At 49.4% G+C, this 19,685-nt stretch overlaps 3 protein-coding genes across 4 annotated transcripts in view; 2 read left to right on the top strand and 1 right to left on the bottom strand.

Annotated features, from left to right (window-relative positions):
- LOC122378262 (cytosolic phospholipase A2-like) overlaps nt 1-11,074 on the top strand; it is a 32,343-nt gene extending 21,269 nt beyond the window's left edge. For both annotated transcript variants that reach the window (XM_043359126.1, XM_043359127.1), the window contains exons 4-15: nt 2,837-2,983; nt 4,529-4,644; nt 4,760-4,797; nt 5,192-5,327; nt 5,798-6,060; nt 6,393-6,600; nt 7,053-7,305; nt 7,596-7,746; nt 7,969-8,153; nt 8,646-8,827; nt 9,070-9,253; nt 9,575-11,074. In XM_043359126.1, the coding sequence (XP_043215061.1) occupies nt 2,837-2,983; nt 4,529-4,644; nt 4,760-4,797; nt 5,192-5,327; nt 5,798-6,060; nt 6,393-6,600; nt 7,053-7,305; nt 7,596-7,746; nt 7,969-8,153; nt 8,646-8,827; nt 9,070-9,253; nt 9,575-10,146 (2,435 nt within the window). In that variant the 3' untranslated portion in view covers nt 10,147-11,074. The remainder of the gene's footprint in view (nt 1-2,836; nt 2,984-4,528; nt 4,645-4,759; nt 4,798-5,191; nt 5,328-5,797; nt 6,061-6,392; nt 6,601-7,052; nt 7,306-7,595; nt 7,747-7,968; nt 8,154-8,645; nt 8,828-9,069; nt 9,254-9,574) is intronic.
- A 197-nt stretch (nt 11,075-11,271) lies between these two features.
- On the bottom strand, nt 11,272-14,602 carry LOC122378263 (zinc transporter ZIP1-like). The gene is made up of 2 exons (XM_043359128.1): nt 14,145-14,602; nt 11,272-13,801 (listed from the first exon to the last, which is right to left on the bottom strand). The coding sequence occupies exons 1-2, from the start codon at nt 14,267-14,269 to the stop codon at nt 12,925-12,927; spliced, it is 1,002 nt and encodes a 333-aa protein (XP_043215063.1). The 5' UTR covers nt 14,270-14,602; the 3' UTR covers nt 11,272-12,924.
- Nucleotides 14,603-14,849: 247 nt separating this feature from the next.
- Nucleotides 14,850-18,361, top strand: LOC122378269 (eukaryotic translation initiation factor 1A, X-chromosomal-like). The gene is made up of 4 exons (XM_043359134.1): nt 14,850-15,065; nt 15,232-15,315; nt 16,572-16,915; nt 17,854-18,361. Exons 1-4 carry the CDS (start codon nt 15,050-15,052, stop codon nt 17,857-17,859), a joined length of 450 nt encoding a protein of 149 aa, XP_043215069.1. The 5' UTR covers nt 14,850-15,049; the 3' UTR covers nt 17,860-18,361.
- The last annotated feature ends 1,324 nt before the right edge of the window (nt 18,362-19,685 follow it).

Here is a 19,685-nt window from a genome sequence, read left to right as displayed (position 1 = left end):
CTCCGCGTCAGATGGCCAATGTCGGCCAATTGATGCCGAGTGGCACGTACGCGGAGCCATGCGCCGCTGGTCAAAGTGCCTCATGAAATATTCCAGTGAAGTTGCAGATCAAATTGAGCGGCTATCCAAAAGGTCAAACCCTCCTGCCATCGTGAACAATGATCATATAGAAATGACATCTCTGAAGGGTGTAAGTTAGAGGTGTCAGTTACAGAAAATCGGAACACCGATACCAAACAAAATACCGACCAAAACCATGAGAAAATACCGAAACCGAACCAAGTTGGGAACATGAGGGTAATACCAACTTTTTACCAAAGTCACAGCCCCTTATACGTAAGTGAGGCTTCATAATACCAACAAAATACCAAAAACATTAGGACTGAAATACCTAATACCAAGTTGGCATCGGTTTGGCATCGGTATACCAAAAAAATGGTATCCGATGGACATTTCCAGTGTAAGTGACACGGTATCAGGGTTAAATATAAAACTGACGGCGTTCATCTCTTATTCTTGGTCCTTGGCTAATCTCATTCTTCAAGAAGTGATCAGGCCCGGTGCACAAAACTAATGGAGCTTAAGTGCTAAATACTCTGCGTAAATCTGTATTTCCCGATTCAGCATCCTCTTATCGACACATGGTTACGACAGGACCGAGAATATAATTACTTGGAGAATTCTCATCTCGTAGCACCAAGACGATGGTGCTTGTTTGAGCTTCCCCATTGAACGTCAAGCATTCACGCTGTGGTGAACTGCCTCTCACACTGGGAAGGCAGCAGCTCAATGTCTCGGCTGTGCTGTTCCCCTGTACGCTCCATATACTCACTCCATTAGCGAGATAAGCCATCGCCTCAGCCAGCCGCAGTACTATCAGCCGGCGGACCTTGTATGTAAACATCAGAACATGAGTCGGATGCCTATGGGCAGATGCCAGATAGAGACAATACGCGCGCTTACGATAAAATGTTGACCTTCAAATCCCAACTAAAGACTGCCGTGAAGTGGTTGGAGCGCAATGTGACGCTTCTCAATAATATGATGATTGGTATTTGGTAATTCACGCTGAGCTAACAATAAGGCAAGCGACGCCCATCCGTATCAAAACGGCAAAGCTGTCTCCTCCCTCTCTCTCTCTTTCTCTCCTGTTGTTTGTACCGATTGAACCTGTTTCACCAACCCATAGCATGGTTATTGGATAAGTCCAGCATTCACCTTATGGCATGCAATTCAGCGAAGATTCGAAGCAAAGGTAAAACATTTATCAAAAGCAAAAGCAAAAACATTTACATCTTCCTCATCGTTTTTCTCTGTTCACCAACAATCCAGTCTCGACATAAGCAAGTTGAAAGTATCGGATGTAGAGCGCTCCCTCAAACTCCTCCCTCTCCGTAAACACACGCGTTTAATTTCGGGACGTCACTCGACACACGCACGTACGGCTCTAATGGGCGTGTCTCTGACGGCCCGAAGTGAACAATTTTCCATCTCAATTGTCTCTGGAATGTCATGTCCACATTGAAGCTGTCCTTTGCAATTTTCTTTGTTCCTGAAGGCAAGAGGAAACCCTTAAAGCTGTACTTCTCTACAGTTACCTCTGAAAAGTCCACAACTTCTCTTCTAGGTTTTCTGCGTTTCACCTGTCACAGTTTTAAAGCATGTTGGGCAGCGGAAGGAGCTCTCGGGAAGTGCTTGTTATCTGTGCATGTGCGCTGAAAACGCGCCAAAGTAGCCTATAAGTGGTGTCATGTTCATCTCGGCGAGGGGGCCAGGGTGGTGACTTTACACTGTTAGTCAGTATCAAGGCGAGACCCGTGCTCCATTCTACATATGTATAGTTTGAATGATCTGGGATGCGGGAGACTAGCCCTCCCTCATAACCGTCTCGTCTTTGTTCGCCAAGGATCCACTCGACCCCCACCAAACACGATTTGGCAGCACTGTAAGGACGCCTGCTGGGCGTGAAGTTTTCCCTTCACCATAGGGTTTACACACAAACTGGTCAAAGTTTGAGCCAGGATATACTAGTCTAAAAATGCAAAAAACGAACAAATTTTGGCATCAATAGATTCAGCATTTCATCGTGTGCCTCAAACCGTCCATCATTTGGCCTCAAAGGAGGTAAAAATTGTTCAAAATCGAAGTTGAAAAGATGCTTTCTGAGCACATAATCTGGTAGCAATCACGTGACCTGCTATAAGCAGCTTATCGATAATTTACAAACATAATTATTAATATGCTGCTTTAAACAACATAAATCATACATTTTGAGCTTTCAGTACTTTAAATAAGGTCAAAACATCGCAAAACACAAAAGTTAATACAATAGTCACGTGGGTGTCAGGAAATGTCACAGGTGCGTCAAATTTGTGACTGGGGCTTTACTTTCAAACATCGGATCTACCTGTTTCTTATAGGTATCTTGGATCCACTCCTCCACTCTCCCTCATTCCCCTCATCTCGCGCGTGTCTGTCCCTGCGGCCGCCAGACCCTCTTCCAATCGAGATGAGATGACCACACATCCCACGGGAGTGCAGCTAGCCAGGTGACTGGCACAGCACAGGACACAGCACTTCCGATCCTGTCAGCTCGGTGGATCAATAACAGCAATACAGGAGATCCAAAACCCGATCCAGTGTGCCGCAGTAAACACTCACGACCCGTACATGGCATTGCCGTCCCATAAACTGACACTCCTGGTCAATTTGGATACCCCGAACCGTACGTGATATTCCCGTGACAACGGTGTCCCTGTGTCATGCTAGAATCAATCCGACCCGTACCGTGTATGTACGTGATATTTCCATGACACAAGTGCCCCGTGTGCCGCAGTGGACACCCCCGACCCGTACGTGGTGCTCTCCGTGCCGGGTACCAACGGTGGCTCGCAGCGCACGCCCTGTGTCGACAACTGCATCAACCCGGTGTGGAATCAGGAGTTCGAGTTCCTCTACGACGCAGAGCACAACAGCATCCTGGGTAAGACGGGCCGGATCCGATCCGTGACGCGTCAAATAAAACTATAGGAGACAGGAGGTTGATAATGCGCATTGACATCCAGACTTTTGAAGGAACTTCACTGTGAATCACTTAGGAGTCCATCACGTCACTAACAACAATATTTTATTTGTCCCATCTACTTACTAGCTACTTTTACTTTAAGTTTGTGCCCTTTCCTAGTTTTTGACGATGAGAATGCTGGGTTTACCTTTTTCAGCATGGTGACAAGGCTTGTAAGTTGGAATGCACGGCTGGGAAACTTCATATGTCACCTGTTCATAGGTCCATTGAATATTTTTTTCTTCTGGTAGTAGGAACTCTCATTTAGTGCAGCTGACTTACATACCTGCACAGTCATCGTTATATCGCGGTACGCGAGCCGCTGAGTGTCCACGACTAGCAGGCACACCTGTTCTATCCAGAGCATGAAACCCAAAACTATGCCAGGTTGAACTTGAGCCTCTCACCATTGCACACAATGGAATGCAAGCTATGTCTGACGGACATCACCCGGGACAAGAACCGCGTGAACCTGCCGTATGCTCATCAGAGCAGGCATTACGCGCTCACCGCAAGCCCAAAACGTGGCACCTTTGGTGTAACGCCCTTGGATAGCATCTGTACCGCTGTCTCATAGGTTACCGGGTTACACTCAGTAGGTATTAACATGATGTGCATTGTGCAGTCGGCATAAAGAGTCGTTTGACCAGCTGCCGTCCGTCACTAAACGAGTCCGGTCGGTATCGGGGCGAGACGTGCTCTCTCGGCGTCATTGATCAGACGGGCCTCACACCGGCTCTCGGCGCGCCGTACACGGCACGGTAATCTCAGCGTGCCGGCCATGTCGGCAGCGAGACAACACACGCCGCGCCGTGATATTGGACACTACGCAGAGGCGCAGTCAGGCATACGCCAGGGGAGGCGGCTGTGACACAGGACGACAAACTAACTACTAGGTTATCAGAGTCACACACATCGGGCAGAAACTTGACATAAAGGACGAGCAAGAGGCAAGAGCAGGCAGGAGATAAGGCAACTAACTACTGCTTGTCGGTCCCATGTGATTTTCCATGATGCTCTGATCAACGCTCCTGCCGCCCTTTGCTCGGCTGAGGCGCCGATTGTCCCAGGTAATTGGGGCTATAGTACACCATGTAACGACGCTCTCAGGCGGGCGCCGTCTGATGAGACAGCGACAAAAACGACACTAAATGGACCAGGAATGAGAGGCAGATACGTGGCGCAGCGGAGGTCGATAATTGGGATGTCGATAAAATAAGCACAGCTTACAACACGAGGCATGACAAGGCAGTCTGCTTCCGACATATTGCATAAGGACGCATTGCCAGCGAAGTTGATCATTACCCATGAATCAGTTTCTTTTTCCATGGCTTATAGCGTGTGTCGAAGAAGTTGAATACGACGCCAAGGCATATGAACGTTTCCCCACGGTGTGCGTGGACGTAGCTAAATCCCACGGAGCTTTGGTGGAGGCGACAACACCGCTTATTTTCTCGCTGACAGAAATCGCTCTGGTGGACGCCAACATTGTCGTGGATTACGTCATCGGCATCATGAAGGTGGACATATCCGACCTCAAGCTGGACGAGGAGACGCAGATCAAAGTTCAGTTCGGAGAGGTGAGCACATCCCCATGGAGTTTGGCCCATCGCTGCCTCGCTTAGATGGTCACGTCACGTAATATGAGCTCAGGTCACGAAGTATGAGCTCTGACACGGTGTTAATTTTTTACAGGAATCTGCCGTTCACTTGAGACTTCGGCGAGCAGTCAAGTAAGTGTGCAATAAGCGTACCGAGCAGTACTGAATATTCTTGAAAACACGATTATAACTTTTGAAATCCCGATAAATATACCCTCTGGCCTCTAATGTATTCTGAGTCCAGTTTGCGTTTTTATATTACCTTATATTATACGGTTACATTACAACATGCGACCGCCTGCCGACACACTCAGCATCTCGAACCTTGCAATCGATCTTGCTGCAGTTCACGATGCGACAGTCCCCCGATTTGAGCCGCCAACTTCAGAGCAATCAGTGCAGCCGTGCGGTGATTTCCACAGATTGCCGCCGCGCCGGTAGATTTAATTACCAGACGGCCGCTAGCTAGTTCCGACAGCGGATCCATCTCAATGGTCCGGCCGTCTAACGAGTTTGTCCCCGGCAGTGACAGCACAGACCTGCGGTTCAGCCTGGCGCTCTGCGACGAGGAGAAACAGTTCCGCCGCGACCGACTGAAGCGCTGCATGAACGCCATGAACGCCTGTTTCGGGGAAGAAGCCAATCTCACGTCAACAATGAAGGTAGGAAATTATCTATGGAATGAATAAGGAATGAATTGCATTCCTTAGACTTGGCTGAGTTGCGTCTGAAACGTTGTATTCAGATGTAGAGGAAAAATGTTTGGAGCGAAAGAAGTTGCGATGATCGAGATCGACCCTTTGGTCGATCAAAAGGAGATTGACGGGATCGAACCGTTTGGTAACCATCAGACTACATACCAAATAATCCAGAGGAGCGACATAAGTGACTATAGAACCACGAGTTAGTGAAAGTCCGAGGATTAATAAGCATGCTTAGAGACATCCGTTAGGTACCAAGTTACATAAGTGACACCCTATGGCCTATGATCTGTGATTATCATTCATGACACACTGATTACTGAGTGTACAGCATACCACCGCCGAAGGTCGCAATTCTAACGGCCTCCACACTAGCACGACGGTGAAACCGCCGTATGACCTCTGACCGGCGACCCCTCCCGTTCCGACAGACCCCTGTGGTGGCCCTGCTCGGCTCCGGGGGCGGCTTCCGCGCCATGATCGCCCTCTGCGGCGTGTTCAAGGCGCTCAAGGACTCGGGCATCATCGAGATGTGCATGTACATCGCCGGTCTGTCGGGCTCGACGTGGTTCGTCAGCCAGCTCTACACCCACCCCAACTTCCCGCACATCCCCACTGACGAGGTGCTCGACTACTTCCGCAAGAGGACCGGCCTCGGCCTGCTCTCCCACCTGAGCGCCCAGACGTTCATGAGGTCAGTTGCCAGACAACGAGGTGGCTGCCTGGCACCGCAGTTTTCACTCACTGGGAGAGACCGAACGCAGTATCTCATGAGAGGCGCGGAGGGAAACCCGTCCACTGGCCAGTGATTGGATTCAAACAGCTAAATAAAAAATGACAAATTTGTGCATGGACATATAAATGGAACGTAGACTCACAGCGAATGGCTTTAAGCTCACAATAATGCTCCACTCGCTTTTTCAATGAACCACCCAATGCATGTATGCTTATTGCCTACGCCTACTTAGACAACAGTCAACAGCAGTGTGCTTGTTTCACTAGCCACCTCACCGCGCCGTTCGTCAGGTACATGAACACGCTGGTGGTGAAGTCAGTCAGCGGCCAGCCGGTCAGCTTCACCGACTTCTTCGGCATGCTGCTGCGCGACACCATCGTGCACGATAAGGACGCCACGCTGTCGGACATGCGGCGGGTGGTGAGCGGCGGCCACGCGCCGCTGCCACTGTTCACCAGCCTGCACGTCAAAAAGAACGTCTCCGCTAAGGTGTTCCAGGTAAACAGAACGTCTCCGCCAAGGTGTTCCAAGTAAACAGAACGTCTGTTAATAGTTACCAGCTCGTAAATAAAAAATTAAAATAAATATAATAACAGAGTTGAGAGTAGATATACCTAATAAACATAACCAGCTGAACAGTAAAACTTACATTCGAAAGGGTCTGGTTGATGACGCATAATAAAACTTAACAAAATGGAAAACTTGAACCATAAAGGATAGGAGCAAAGTTCTCTCGCAGAAGACTGGTAGGAACCATAAACACATGGCTTCTGCCCGAGCCCACACAATTTCTCATTTCCTCGACGCACGCTTGTTTATCGCCTGACTCCGACATCCCATCGGTTTTATGGCGAACGAGAGCTGACTCGCCTGACTCCGACATCCCATCGGTTTTACGGCGAACGAGGACGTACCGGTGAGCCGAGTAACCCTCGTTCGATCTGTTTCAGGAATGGGTCGAGTTCACGCCGTTCGAAGTCGGAATTCCAAAGTATGGCACTTTCATGGACGCCAGCAAATTCGGCAGCCGCTACTTCAAGGGTAAAATCGCCAAGCCGTTCCCCGAGTACCCGCTGCACTTTCTGCAGGGCATCTGGGGCAGCGCCTTCACGATCCTGTTCAAACGGCTGGTCGACAAGGAGGAGAACGATCAGCCACAGTCTCTGGGACAGGCCGCCGAAATCCAGAACCTTCGCGACCTGGGTGAGCACGCTGCAGCGCTAAGTACTTGCCGTCTCACTCACAAGGCGTACGATTGTCCATACAATGCAGCATGCACTCATTTTCAGCTGTTGTCAAGATTCCATGCCAGGAAGCCTTGACTTGAGTCGATGTTTCATTGAGCTACAGTGCATGTTTCAGCGATATGGTTGCTTGACCGGAGTCGCCGTTTCAGTGAGCTGGAGTTTAAACAGAGCTGTTTCAGTGCGCTGGTGTTTAACCAGTTGTTTCTTGTTTCAATACTGGAAGTTTGACCAGAGTCGCCGTTCCAGAGGAGAAGGTGGACGATGAGGATATTGAGGCGGACGAGAGCGCTGGTGTGCCCGAGGACCTGGTCTGCACTGCGGAGGAGCCTAGCAAAACAGGCGAACCAACAGCAAGCACCAGCAGCGCAAAGACCAACGAGTTCTGGAACAAAGAAAAGTCAGTCGTGCACCAGCACTCGACAATCCACTCGACTTGACAATCCTAACCCACAATTGTTTCATGCCCCTATAAAAATCACTATATTGGGAATTGGGATATCACCCGTACACCCTAGTTAGTAAATAGACGACAGCAGACCCTGGGTATCGGAGATCAGCGAATTACCAGTCCCGTGCTCAGCAGTGCGGCGCCGTGAACCCCTGCGGCGCTGGCCGGCAGGGAACAGCGCGACCAGGAGCTCAAGGAGAAGAAGCTGACGCTGTGGCAGCGCATGATGACCAGTGAGCTGCTGAACAGCCGGGCGGGCCGGGCCGGCGCCATCTTCAACCCGCTGTACGGCCTGCGACTGCTCCACCGACATCCCATTTCGCCCTTCACCGGGCCACCAGAGGATGAGGACGACGGTGGGTGTCTCCCTGTCCCACCGACACCCCATCTCGCCCTGAGGACGACGGTGGGTGTCTCCCTGTCCCACCGACACCCCATCTCGCCCTGAGGACGACGGTGGGTGTCTCCCTGTCCCACCGATACCCCATCTCGCCCTTCACCGGGCCACCTGAGGACGAGGGCGATGGTGGGTGATTCCCTGTCCCATCGATATCGCCCTTACGGGGAAAATAGTGGGTGCCTTCCTGTCCCACCATCTCGTCTCGCCGAGCCTCCGAGGGGAATGATGATGGTAGATATTCCGCTATTCAATCGATACCTTACCTCACCCCAAAAGAGAGATGCCAGTAGGCGCCATCCTGCCATATCTAATGCCATTTCATCCTTCACTCACCGGCTCAAGTAAGGGAAGAGAGGAGGATGGTGATGCGTGTCGCGTGATGTGCTACATTGCTCGCACCGAGGACAAGAGTCCTCTCCCAGACTGACAGGGTGCGGTTCTTCTCCAGAGACGGATTTTGCGCGGATCCACGAGATGATGGACACGGCCAGCGAGCGTCTGCTGCTGGTGGACGCCGGCCTCACCTTCAACTCGCCGTACCCGGTGCTCCTGCGGCCGCAGCGAGGCGTCGACCTCTACATCTCGTTCGACTTCAGCGGCCGGGAAGAGGACGACAAGGACCTCTTCTCGGTCAGTCGAGTCGCGCGCCGAGAAATGCAAAGAGAAGGAGAAGGATCGATTGCCTGTTAAATGCACGGATATAAGCAGTTACTCAATGCGTTATTTATACATGCATCATACCCCGTAATAAGTAAATGAGCATTAGGTACAAGTAGTTTTCATTAAACATCAGCCGCAACGTGTGTGTAAAGTGGTTGAGGTTGAGTCTTCTATCCATTTCCATAACGTTTTCAAAATGTTCTCATTTTCAGGAGCTATTCTTAGCAGAGACCTGGGCACGGAAAAACAGGCTACCATTCCCGAACGTTCGGGAACAGGCTCGCCAGTTCGAGACCGAGCCTCTCAGAGAAGTGTACATATTCAGAGGCGAAAACTGCCCTACCATCATGCATTTTGTCCTCGTCAACACGTCATTCCGGAAATTCAAAGCGCCAGGTATGTCCAATGTCCATAGCCAATATGTTCTCAAACCACCACGTCCCTAGACATTTTCTGGGTTAGCGGAAACAATTGTTTCTTGAGTAGGTAATGACGTGTTGGAAATTGGAATTCATACCATTTCTTTCCACTGTTTTATTGTTTTTAGACAAGCTAGAAAATCCATCAACCATCGAAAGTAACCTTATATGCTTACTGGTTGCCGGGTACTGTATGAAGCAGCGCGTTTACATCAAAGGGTGCATCAGTGAACCAAAATTGAAATGGCGTCTTATTGGAGCCACAGGAAAGCAATTAAACTATTTGTACGTGTTCCAGGCGTTCCGAGAGAGACCAAAGAAGAGTTCGAGTTCGGAGATTTCAACCTATTCAGCGGCGGCCAGGAGGCATTCGGAACGATGAACTTCTGCTACAAGACCAAAGACTTTGACCGGCTGAGTCAACTCACCGAGTACAACACGAGAATCAACCTGGACGTCATCAAGGCCGAGATTCTGCGCGCCATCAGAGCCAAACAGCTCACCACCAAGATGAGCCTCAAGGACGTTGTCAAGATGAAGATCATGTCGCGGAGGTCCAAGGCCGACTTCATCTCGCTGGTTCGCCAGATGCAGCAGGGCGCTCTGCTCAGCGCCGACCCGTCCCGCGCGCCGTCTGCCCAGAACAGCCGGGCGGCATCGGCCTCCGCCAGCGCCACCACTCAGGAGGCGAAGAACGGCGCGCTGCTCTCCGCTACCCTGGACAAGTTCGTCTCGGCACTGGACCTGCTGCCCGCTGCCGACGGCGGCGAGGACGCGCCGCTACCGCACCGGTCGGCAGACAAGTTCGTGTCGGCGGAGGACATGACCGATGTGAGCCGACCTCGACCTGACGCTGGCACCTCGCGCTGAGCGACGGTGGGGAGACGGTCAAGGGGACCGGGGTTGTGCGACACGGACGGAACACCGCGACACCGGTGGGCGGTATCACCACCAGCAGCCCGGGCTTCTGTCAAATGTCAGCCATCCAATCCTGTTTTATCGAGGCGTCGGAGACGGTCATAGGTTATCGGTGTGCTCACTCAGTGTTTTCTGTGTGAACCGTGGAAATGCCAGGCGCGATGGCAGGGAGGAGAGGCATCCCTGCCACTAGCGTCGGGTCACGCCACTGATAGGTCGGTGTGAAAGAAACCAACATATCCGATTTTTGTCTTGCAGGTGTGTTACGTAGGTAGTAAGCGTACATTTTGCCCTAAATGTGATGTCTAAATAATGGTATGGAACTAAGGGCGGTGATCTAACTAGGGGACGACTTTTCCAATTCAGCTTTGATCAGGCGTTAAGTATTTTCAGAAATTTTAGTTGGGGCCAGCGCCGGAGAATTAAATCACACCGAGCGGGCACTACTGGAGCAGTGTTTGTGAACGCATTGCTGATTAAATCAATCGATCCAAAGAATATCGATTGTGCTCTAAATCGAATTAAGGTAGCATGATCCCGCCACCAATTGCTGTGACTCATTGTTCTCTTTGGTGTGACGATGTAGGTCTGTTCTTAGCCTTCCTGATATTTGAAGTGTTTTACCTGACATTGCCATTTTATGTGTACCTACCAACATTGCTATGCGGTATTTGACGGTTTCACATCGTATTTTATCATATAAGCGTAGGTACTTATGGGCAGGCTCTACCAGTCTGACGTTATAACTTTGCATATCAACAGGTCATTGTTCCTAGGAATGAAGGCAGAGAAAGTCATAGTGTTCGAGTTAAAACATCAGGGAGCCAAGAGAAGAACTGGAACGTTGCCAATGCGTAAATACACTTCGGTGAATGTTGAATCTCGTTAAGTGGCCTTGTCCAGCAATAGCTTATAGCAACATATTACACTGGGATCAGAGTAAAAGGCAAAAGTTGACAGCAACGCAGTTGTGGAAGAGATACGGGTTAGCGACAGCAGGCTTATCAGTCAACCTAATAGCGTACAATTCACAACAGCGCACCAAAAGAGGCGGGATCATGGCGATAGAAAATCAAGTGACATTTTAAACTGTATTGTTCGCTACACTTCTATTACAATAAAAACAATTGAGATATGAATGAAAGATAATACATATCACAGCTTTCCCCAAATAAACGATAAAGCTAAACATCGCGGGTTCTGTAACATAGGGCACACGGCCAGTGGTTCTGCTCGACGATCTGCCTCGCTATTCCAAATGTCTTAGCTTAGTCTTAGCTTGAACTGTAAGTGTAAGTGTACAGAAACAAGAAACTACCTAGGATCGACAAACCGTTCAGTAGCACAGCGCAGGCTGTGCGACCGCGACAGAGAACTAATTAGGACAGTAGCCTGAGCCGGGCCGGTGAGATGTCCGCAGGCACCAGAAACATCGCTCGTTTTCATCTCGCGGAGTATACGTGCGACCACGTCAGGCAGACGTAGTCAGATATTCACTTGGGAAGGCATTGCATTCTTAAAATACATTGCTACATGGCTAAAATACAATAAAGAATTGCATATGACAAGCAAGTATGCATAGTAAAACATGCTATAGGTACATCCCGAACATATAAATTAATAAACTGGAAAACCATTCTTGATTTAGCGGAAAAGCGAAGGAAACAAAACGGGCATCCTGGGCATAACGCATACGGCATGCACAAACTAACACGAATGAAATAACTCCACCCATAAATGTTGGCGCAGCCCAAGACGAATGATAAGTAGCGGAATACGTGGCTGGGCTTCCCATTGAATTATTAAAATATATGACCTAAGATCTAAAATTTGGAAGCCCACATCAAGTATAACGTGCAATCAAATTCCTGAACTCACGATCTGACACAAGCCTACCAACATCAACAGAGACCGCATTTAGAGACCACCTACCGAACCTCGCTGTTGACCGATGAGGAAACTTTAGCATATGAACAATAGGGAGGCATCAGGAAAAACTAATTAGTCATCGAATACAACACCTGTAAATGAACATCTTTGCGCATTTCTTTCCACAATCAGACATCGACCACTTCCAAATCCCAACATGAAGGTCAATGAGCCGTAATAATGAATGCAGCTATACGAATTACGATATAGCCCTCCTGCCACCAAATCACAATGAGAAACTGTCACATTTGAATGGATGCGATGAGTTCACGACACACAGGTCCCTTTACGACAACCAACTCCAATGAACAGCCGAGGCACTCCAATGATCACGACGCAGTGCGATGCTAAGTGACAGACTAATCCACTACCCAATGCGAGGCACACTGAAGCTACAGCTAGTTATGACTTCTAGGTTATATCGATACGAGATTTGCGCCATTAAGTGAGGGTTTGTACGCTGAACATGGACACTCGGTAGTACACCCAGCAAAAATAATTCTCCTTTGTTATCAGTTGGCATTACACAGTGTCTGAGATGGGAATGACAAATACTAATTCTTTGGGTTGAGTCAAATGTCAGCGAGACCCTGTGCCACTTGAGTTATTCCATTTTGATGTTCACTAGTTGAACTAATTCCAATTGTTCCCACACCGCATTCCTGAGAAATTGGTGCATGGTTAATGGTTATGTCCTGTCTTTTGGCGTTGCAGCGGATCATTAACTAATAAGACATAGCCTCAGCCACGACCGACTCAAACAATGTCAGCAGTCAAAGAGCGAAGTGATCTGAGTCTCAGCTAGGGCGAGCCGCCACCGCCACCGCTATTCGGCGTGCGCACGTCCGGATCCAAGAAGAGCACGCAGCAGACCACGCCGAAGCCGATGACCACGAACAGGGTGCGCAGCAGGCGGTCTGTGTTGTCGCGGAACTCGTGCGGCAGCACCTCGAAGAAGGTGATGTAGAGGAAGGTGCCGCACGCCACGCCCTGCAGGACGGCGTTGGCCGTGTCGCCGGCCAGCGAACTGCCCGCGTCCGTCACCGCCCAGCCGATGCCCAGGCCCAGCGGCGAGGCGCCGGAAAACACCAGCGCAGACGTCAGCATCCGGCAGAACGAGAGCGAGCCGTCGCGCACCAGGCTCAGGCCCAGCGAGAAGCCCAGGATGCCCTTGTGGATGCCGACGGCGGCGAACAGCTGCAGCAGCTGGTCGGAGCTCTCCTGCAGCCCGATGGCCAGTCCCTCGATCACAGAGTGCAGCGACAGCGCCAGCACCAGCATCAGCGACCGGATGCCGGCCTGGCCCGACGGCAGGTGCGAGTGGCCGTGGCCGGAGCCGTGGCCGTGGCCGTGGCCGTCCGCGTCCGCCTCCTCCCGGTCGGCGGCGCCGTAGTTGACCGCCGCGCCGCTGATGAGCGGCTCAGATTCCTCGACGTCCCCTCCCGGCCCGACGCCGCCGCTGGCGCCGTGACAGCTCGCCACTATACCCTCTACAATAAGCACAATGAAGAAGCCCATTGCCACAGTAAACTCAGCCACTGGGAAGCTGAAGCTGGATGATATACGCACCATGATGCTGTCCATCATGTCCTGGGTGTCTGGGAACAGGTCCAGGAGGCAGGCGCCCAGGAACACACCTCCAGAGAAGCAGTTCAGCAGGCTCAGGATCCGATACAATCTGAAAACGGGCATCAACATTAAAATGATAAAAAAACATACAAATGAACCAACAATACCTCGTTAAGAAGCTCACAAAGCAGAGCATAAAACAACAGACAGTTGATCTAGTTATGCAGAGAAGTCACATATTATCTTGAAGTATATCAGCTTAGCCATGAAACTGTTGTTAGGAACCTACCTACTGCCAGCGGGCTAGAGAACTTCTAATCATTCATAAGGTATAGATACTCCCAAAATGAATCCAATATGATTCATTGAGTAGGTAGTACATCAACATCACAATTCACATCCATGTCAATGACAGCAAATCACAAAACCATCATGTCAAATAAACTGCCTACCTGTCCTTTTGAGAATCATCTGCATGCTCGACATATCTGATAAGCTTAAATGGTAGGAGAGTGAACACGAGAGGAAGCAATAGAAGAACAACAATGATTATTATCTTCCATGATGCTAGGTCCATTTTAACCTTGAGTTCGAATCAAATTATTGAGCCTAACACGCAAAAACACTTCAACTTGAAACTTGAGCCCAGGCTGCACGCCCATGAGCTAGTGGACGTCTGAACAAATAAGAAGCTGAGCTAAGTTTAAGTGGTTATTATATAGGCTTGGTTGAAGCTCAGCCAATGCTTCCGAGTGAGCTGAGCTAGAAAAGTGATGCGTCTCGCGTGAGCCCTATTAGCCAAACTTAAGCTCCGATGAGCTACAATATAAAACTTGAGCCGCTTGAGCCAAGTGAGCGAAACGGGCCAAGCCAAATAAACGAGCCGTGAGCTCATCGTGAGCCAAGGCGTGAGCTAAGCATGTGGACTGCTGGCAGATAAATAATGTAAATGACGTATTTTTATTTTTATTTTTATTATAATATTTTTCCTCAAATATTGTAACATGATAAAAAAAATTAATATGTTAATGTTATTAAATTATAATTGTACATATAAATACAAATTGAACTACAATTAACGCTACAATTACCTTACTAATACGTCACTCATTACCCAAAATTATCTGTTTCGCAGCATTTGCCTCTTCTGCGCCACAGACACTTTGCGCAATGCTGTCGTGAGTCAGCTGAGCGACTTCCTTTAGCCGCCATTGCGTCAAGCATTGCGTGGTCGGCTGTGTGTGTCCGTGGACGTCTGGGGCGAATTTAGGAGGCACGATTTTCTGGAAACGCATTGTGTTTGCGTTGTAGAATCAGTTTTTTATCCTTATCATTGTCTCTTTGCTAGGCACAAATCATGCCGAAGAATAAGGGTAAGTGGGAGCTGAATACCAGTCCACCTGTTTGCGGGTGTCTGCAGACTTGGCTCTTTTTCGGTTTCACGCGAGAATTTGCATTGTTTATTCATTTTTTTAGCCAAGGATGAATTAACTGATATGCAATAACAATAACTTTTGATGCTGTATTCTTGTCTTGCAGGAAAGGGAGGAAAGAACAGGAGGAGGGGAAAGAATGAGAATGAAGCAGACAAGAGAGAGCTGATTTTCAAAGAAGATGGTCAAGGTAAGTTTATTTTTACATTATTTCTATGGTAAATTAACCTTTTTTAAATGACATTCTGCACTAGTTAAATTACAGTTTATTGTTTCTTATGATTTTCCAAACTAAAAGTATAGGTACCTACAACTCATGTGGCTGACTTGCCTGTCAGCTCCCTGGTGTCACAAAAAATGTTGTGGTGGAGGGGCAGTAGTCATGGATCCTAGTTGTACCAGCCAAGGAAGATTCTTGAGTTTGTGAAACATCTTTTGTACATCAATGTGTTTCGTTAGTAGGGCTAAAACTAGGCATATTTCATGGTAAGGGAAGCATAAGATACAACATGCTAAATCTGATGCACAAGGTCAAATTAATTTTGACACCAGTCAACATTCTTTCAACTGCCTCATCAAATTCAATAAATTGTAATAGCATTAAGCATTTTAAGCTTGTGGTTACTTGCTTTTACTTACCTCAATGACCATATGTGAGAATTATTATGAAAGCTTGCCTTATATGCATGCTGCTATACCTGTTTGATATTGTCTGTTCTTGAATTGAAACTTTGTGGTCTTTATGAGCACTGGTAGATCCATAAATGTGGCATCAGGTTAATCAGTGGATACCCCCTCCCCCACGAATGTCCTTATTATCAAGTTCTCCTAGGATGCTGCTTCTCTTATGCATTGTATTGCAATTAGGGACAGTTTCTTCTGCCTACTTACTAGTTGTTAGGCCTTTTCATGGGGCAAGTTGAAAAAATTGCAAATCTTTACCGGTGTATTACATTCTGTAGGAGCTATATGCTGAAATTTGTCATTGCATTTGGATCTGGCAGTAGTGTAAACTATTTTGTTTTTATGTCATTTCCAGAAGCCATATTGTGCTTACTTAATCTGTAAGTTTAATTCAAGAAGCTATTTGGTTTGTGATGAATTTGCACATCCAGCCTGTCACTTCCATTTTTAATTGCGTGGGCTATGAAATGACATGGGCATAAGTCATAACTAACTCATGATATAACTACATAACCTTCATTTTTGTCGGGGGATCATAGTCTAGGCCTAGTCAAAAATAGTTGTCATTGTATAATGGATGTAACTGTGATAGGACTTTTGCATCACAGTAAGTGTAGCTGAAAGTAAAAACAAAGGTGTCTATTGGTGTTCTAGTCATTTACTTATGTTGGAAACTGTCAAGACTAAAAAAACAGTCTTTCACCACATAGTAGTTGCAATGGCACCGTGTCCCACGACTCACGCTGTGTCACATCCCCACAGAGTACGCCCAAGTGGCCAAGATGCTGGGTAACGGCCGTCTGGAGGCGATGTGCTTCGACGGCGTGAAGCGCCTGTGTCACATTCGCGGCAAGCTGCGCAAGAAGGTGTGGATCAACCAGGGCGACATCGTGCTGGTGGGGCTGCGCGAGTTTCAGGACCAGAAGGCCGACGTCATCCTCAAGTACAACGACGACGAGGCGCGGAACCTGAAGACGTACGGCGAGATCCCCGACTCTGTACAGATCACCGAGGCGGGCACTTTCGTCGGCGACGGCATGGACGACGACATCCAGTTCAACGACGTCGGCGGCGACGACTCCGACTCGGACGACGACATCGACAACGTGAGTGGCGCCGCCGCGACGGTCCCCGACCGGGAGCGCTCCGTTCGTACCGTCAGGGGGCGCTGGCTTCGATATCGGGGCTGCTGGCATATTGAGCATCAGTTTTACTCATGCAGACTTTGATGGTGTCATTGATTAGATGTTTTAATAAGTTTCATTTGGCTTTGCATTTTGCAATATGCAACTTGCATGATGTTTTTCAGTGAACAATTATTATTAACATAACATGTCTAGCCATGCATTGTTTTTCAATGATCTATATATCTAACATTGAATAGACAACTGGTCTGGCCCATATTAAAAGCTGAAGTAGTTTGTGGCTGTTACTGATTCATCCCTAAAATAAGGACAATCTAACATGTTCTTAGTCAGTTTGACAGATTCTCCGTAAACGTCTCTCGACACCATAGATTACCGTATCGGTCCCCTAGACATTGCGTAATTTGCCTTATCTGCTCCCGCGCTATCACCTCCAGACCCCTCGGATAACGGGGAAGGGGAACGGTTTCGTGTTAGTTGCGATAAAGATTCTGCCATTTAGAGATAAGATGTCTGTTTGCGTCTTAACTGACCGTCTGGGAATGGGCATTTTTTTATAACGACGATTGGGCAAGGGGTGATACGGATTTTTCATTTGTTTATCTTTTGGTGACGAAATCTTAACTGTCCTTTTTATCTCGGAACTGAAAATCTATGGATGAGGTTATTTATGTAAAGAAGACAATATGTGGATGTTTTTAATGATAATGCACTGGAATAAATGATGCGTAGACTTTCACTAGTTACACTCGATAGCCGCGGCTGTTGATATAGCATTTGATTTGTGGCACTTCCGGTTCATCTTGTCTATCTAACCTTCTGCACAAGTAAGCCTCGTCTACTGCGCGGCGTTGTCTCTGTGTAGCAGTCATGACACCTGTGTTTGTACCTGTCCACAGATTTAACGCCGTTATCGACTGTTTGTTGGCCGTCGGACCGCGGCGGCACAGGAGGAGAGACAGCCGGGTACGTCTGCCTCTATTTACACACACATCGTGCTGCAGTCGCCGGTGTCGCAGGCGCAGGCGCCGGCCCGGTGTCGGTACCGGCCCGGTGTCGGTATCGGCCCGGTGTCGGTGTCAGTACGGTGTCGGTGCAGTGTCGCGCGGTACGGGCAGTGAGAGGGGGGCCGCTCGGGGCCCGGTGTGGGCCGCGGGCCTCCGATGGACGGTGCGCCGTACCGCTGTTGAAGCTATTGCTTGGTCATGCCAGGTCGCCAGAGCAGGCGACCAGGCTCACGTGATTAACATATGCTTGGAATGGCGATAGATGTTGTACAGTGAATCCTTTGTGGGCGCAGGAAAATGGAAAATTGTTGTGTCAAACTCTCGTTGACGAAAATAGCAGGCATGTTTCGGTAGCTATTGGTCTATCACGCCCATCTTCTCAAATAAAATGGTTTGGATATTGGTTTATCTTTTCTGGGGTCATTGGCCACTTGTCAAATATCGTATTTTTTTTTCTCCGTCGGTCGCAAGCCTAGACTATTCACTTCAAGCTGGGATCACACGAGGTCCGACAAAACGCCGTCGGATTGCCGGGGACAGCTGTGAGTCAAGTCGAGCGCTAGTCGCAGAAGTACGCATTCCTTATTCCATCCACTAATCATGAACATGGAAAAGGCTCCTTTGTGCTCAGTTGTTACCAGATAATAGCCGTCTTTCTAACTTGTACTGCCCCATACCGTTAACCGTATCCTCTCCAAAACTGTTTATGACATATTTTGCTGAAAGATATTTTGTTGGGTGCTGATCAGTGACATTGGCTAATCTTTCCCCTTGAAGACACATGTTATTTAAAGCTGTTTACGCTCGTATCTGTTCATTTAATGGACTTCAAAACTCGGAGCGCCGCAAAGCGCCAATAAAGGAACAAAGAAGGCCTTCGAAACTACGGCTTACGATTCTTATTTCAACGACAGATTAAATGCGATAACTACGACACTCGGCTCCTTTCCGTCTCCCAGACGATGCCAGCTCTGGTCAGGGCTGCAGGGTCCAGAGGTGGGCCAGCATGTCGCCGTTTCTCTCTGCCGCCGCTACGGACCAGTGGGCGCGGCTGGCCAGGCGGCGCTCCACCATCCTGCGCCTCAGCCGCGCCAGTTCGGCGGCAGAGGCGCGCTGCACGCTCTCCGAGTGGTACAGACGACGCTGGAGCCGCTCCAGCTCGGAGCGTGGCCGGCGCGACCGGGCCGAGGCCAGCGGCGGCCGCACCGGCTCGGCCAGCGGACCCATCACCAGCCGCTGGGCGGGCGCCAGCAGCCGCGGCAGCCGGCGCAGCCCGCTGCTGGCGCGACCGGTGACCGTCTGCAGCGGCCCGGTCAGCCGGTCCAGCAGCCGGTCGGCCAGCCGGCTGCTGGCGCGGCCCACTGCCTCTGACACTGTGTCAGTCAGTCGGCCCGGCGTCAGCAGCCCCATCAGCAGCGACGAGGCCGTCGTGGTCCAGGCGTCCGTCTGAGAGTCGTTGCTGTTGGACCCCGGCCGCTTCCGCGTGGCGTTGAGGGCTGCGCCTGTTCGGCTTCCCAGACGGAAGAGCAGTCGGTTGGGTCTTCTGGTCGCTCGTCGGGTGGTATTTCGGTGGTCCGTGCCGTTCCCAGGAGTCTGTTCTGACACGATGATGGCTGAACTGTGGTTTCGGGCGTCCCCAGATGAGCTTGTCGTGTTTTTCGTTACCCCACCTTTGGTGCTGTCGTCAGGGGCGAGAGTTTGTCGATTTGCGAAAAGACGTCCCA

This window comes from Amphibalanus amphitrite, unplaced genomic scaffold, assembly GCF_019059575.1.
Source record: "Amphibalanus amphitrite isolate SeventyFive unplaced genomic scaffold, NRLGWU_Aamphi_draft 000057F_arrow, whole genome shotgun sequence".
NCBI lineage: Eukaryota > Metazoa > Arthropoda > Thecostraca > Balanomorpha > Balanidae > Amphibalanus > Amphibalanus amphitrite.
Note: the sequence above shows the minus strand (reverse complement) of the source record. Positions and strands in the feature narration are given on the sequence as shown.

What these genes read in the sequence shown, in the direction of transcription:
- LOC122378263 (XM_043359128.1), bottom strand. Translation starts at nt 14,269, where the DNA reads ATGGACCTAGCATCATGGAAGATAATAATCATTGTTGTTCTTCTATTG. An exon ending in GATGATTCTCAAAAGGACAG is followed by an intron (nt 13,802 to 14,144) that starts GTAGGCAGTTTA and finishes GCCCGTTTTCAG; the next exon opens with ATTGTATCGGATCCTGAGCC.
- LOC122378269 (XM_043359134.1), top strand. An exon ending in TTTCAAAGAAGATGGTCAAG is followed by an intron (nt 15,316 to 16,571) that starts GTAAGTTTATTT and finishes ACATCCCCACAG; the next exon opens with AGTACGCCCAAGTGGCCAAG.